At 34.8% G+C, this 2,800-nt stretch overlaps 1 protein-coding gene across 1 annotated transcript in view; it reads left to right on the top strand.

Moving 5' to 3' along the window:
* HELRODRAFT_189968 (hypothetical protein) overlaps positions 1-2,800 on the top strand; it is a gene marked incomplete at both ends in the record, with an annotated part of 42,090 nt that continues 39,290 nt past the window's right edge. Inside the window, 8 exons of the mRNA XM_009033367.1 lie at positions 1-7; positions 223-487; positions 700-846; positions 1,207-1,332; positions 1,590-1,622; positions 1,730-1,867; positions 2,044-2,268; positions 2,558-2,674. Coding sequence (XP_009031615.1) covers positions 1-7; positions 223-487; positions 700-846; positions 1,207-1,332; positions 1,590-1,622; positions 1,730-1,867; positions 2,044-2,268; positions 2,558-2,674 — 1,058 coding nt within the window. The remainder of the gene's footprint in view (positions 8-222; positions 488-699; positions 847-1,206; positions 1,333-1,589; positions 1,623-1,729; positions 1,868-2,043; positions 2,269-2,557; positions 2,675-2,800) is intronic.

Here is a 2,800-nt window from a genome sequence, read left to right as displayed (position 1 = left end):
ATGGCAGGTCAGTTATAATCATAATAATGATAATAATAATAATAATAATAATCTTGTTGTTATTTTATTTATTATTGTTTGATTATTAATATTTCAAAAATTATCTTTCTATTTTAATTATGTATAACCATATCGTTTCTTATTAACAACCCCTAAAACTATTATATTAAAAATAATTCCATTCCTTCATTCATAACCTCTTCAATCCATCCACTTATTCAGACGTCGTCAACATTCAACTAGTTGCCGGATTAGTTGGGGGAATTGGGAGTGTCATTCTTGGATTCTTGGGCATCTTTCTATGTATCTACTACTTGTATAACAGAAGAAAAGCAAAAGAGGCAAACAACATGTACATTAGTAGTAGTACGAACGCTGGTGCGTCAGTAGATTTTAGGCCAGGTTGGCCAAATTCTCAGCCAATCACAGCTCGGGATCAGTATAAGTATTGGGCCAATCATGGACAAGTTAATGGTGACGTCAATGAGTAAGCGTTCATTTCTATTTTACGAATGACGTCATTTTGGAGAAATGACGTATTTCTAATAATTAATTTAATATTAAATTTAAATGAACGAATTAATAAAATTATAAAAAAAACAGACAAACGAATGATGAATGAAAATGGAACATCTAAGCCAATAAACAACCGAGAAAGTAAAATTTTAAATAAACTACCACCCACCCTAAAAAAAACAGTGTAGACATCAACCCGGAAACGGGAGAGCCCCTTCCTATGGTGTACGTCGTCAATTCAGGAGGTGTCAACAAAATTTTGGAGGGCCCTCCGGGGGAACTTGCCCCCTGTACCCAACCTCTGTCGGAACTGGTTTACGTCCAGCCACAGTACATTTCATTTTTTCGATCATCAATTGGTTCACTCACTCAGTCAGTCATTTTTTATATAACTTTACAAAATAAATGAGAAACAACAAAGTGAGAAAGAAAGAAAGAGAAAAAGAGAAAAACATAAGAGAGAGAAAGAGAAAGAGAGAGAGAGAGAGAGAGAGACATACAAAAATTGGAAAGAGGAAGACAAATAATGTTCATGAAGCATGTGTTATCCGTAAGCAACGTTTATGATTGATCATACTAACTATTTCATCACCAACGTTATTTATTACTAACTATCATAATTTATAATTTATCCTAAATATAATTACCATCAGTCATAATTTGTAATTATTTAATTATAATAAATTATAGATTCGCCTCTCCTCAGACAGAAGCGATTCCAGAACCGTATTTTAAACCGGCTGTGGCCTACCAACCTTATCCCAAAAGCATGGATCCCTGTCAGAATCCATACTTCCATGCTTTCAAAACTGATACGTATGTGCATTTTTGGGGGGTATTTTGAGGTTTTTTAAAAAGAGGGGTCTTTTGGGGGTTTTTTCACTGCTATAATCGGTGTTTTTAGGCTCATTTTGTCAATTTATCTGTTGTTTGGTGGTTTGGATGTTATGGATGTTGAAAACGCTCCGAATAATTATTATTATTGTTATTATTGTTATTTTTATTGTTGTTTTTATAATTATTATTATTGTTGTTGTTATTATATATAATTATTATTATTAAATTTTATGCAGTCCAAAGAATTACCCTCTAATTACTAGAGCATGGTATGAACTTAAATTCGTTTACAAATATAATTAGTTTTTTAGTAAATAAAACAATCAAATGATTAATTAATTATTTTGAATAAATTAATAAATTATGCTAATCGAAGGCTCGAGCCGGATATAACTGACCCGACAATCATCGGTCAAATAACTCCATACGGGGGTCCGCAGCCGGAAGCGGAAACGAAAGCGAATGACGATGACGTAGACAAGATGGTCATTATCAAAAAAATTAAAGAGAGTAGGTCAGTTAAAAATTGGGTGGATTAGAAGTGTGTCCAGGGCTTTCGGGGTTTAAACTCTCGCAGAATTTCATTGAATAATAATAATAATAATAATAATAACTATAATAATATTAATTGTTATTATTTGTATTGTTATAATTGAATGTTTCGATTAACTCCAAATAATAAAAACTCAGCCCAATGGTTGTCTCCATATCTGACGGGGAAGATGTGATGGAGAGAAAGAAGAAGAAGAAAAAGAAGAAGAAAGCTATGGAGTTCGAAATAGTTTACGAACCTGAAATGAAGAAGAAACATCGTCACCATCATCATCATCATGATACAGACGTCGATGATGACGACGACGACGATGATGATGATGATGACGGAAAAGGAAAATTTAAATGGCCGTATTTCAATAGGTCAGTCAAGCAATTATTACGTGTATTTGTTATTAATCTTCCTTTGCTTATTTCTGAAAGGTCTCAACAACAAACTCGTTGCACACGCTCTCGCTCGTAAAAGGGGATCTTCTTGCATTCTTTTCATACAGACAACTTTATCATTAAACCGTGCGTTTGTAGAACTTGCCAGCCTATTTGCCTGTCTATATTTATTCTCTATTTTCATTTTAAGCAATGAATGATTGACTGATTGATTGATTGATTCATTCATTTTCTTAGCTTTTTATTTTCTTCTCTCTATCCTTAGGATTCGAAATGATAACGATGCCAAGGAGATGATCCAGCCAGACAAAGCCCACTACTACTACTACGACGACGACGACGTTGAACCAGGCAAGCGCAAGAAGGTGAAACGTAAGAAGAGGTACATCCCTGAAGATGATGGGCTGCGCTATGTCGTCGCTGCTGTCCCACCACCGCCACCACAGCAACAGCCGCCACAGCAGCCACAACCACAGCAACAACAGCAGCCACCACAGCAACCAATCAT

This window comes from Helobdella robusta (genome assembly GCF_000326865.2).
Source record: "Helobdella robusta unplaced genomic scaffold HELROscaffold_9, whole genome shotgun sequence".
Classification (NCBI taxonomy): domain Eukaryota; kingdom Metazoa; phylum Annelida; class Clitellata; order Rhynchobdellida; family Glossiphoniidae; genus Helobdella; species Helobdella robusta.
Note: the sequence above shows the minus strand (reverse complement) of the source record. Positions and strands in the feature narration are given on the sequence as shown.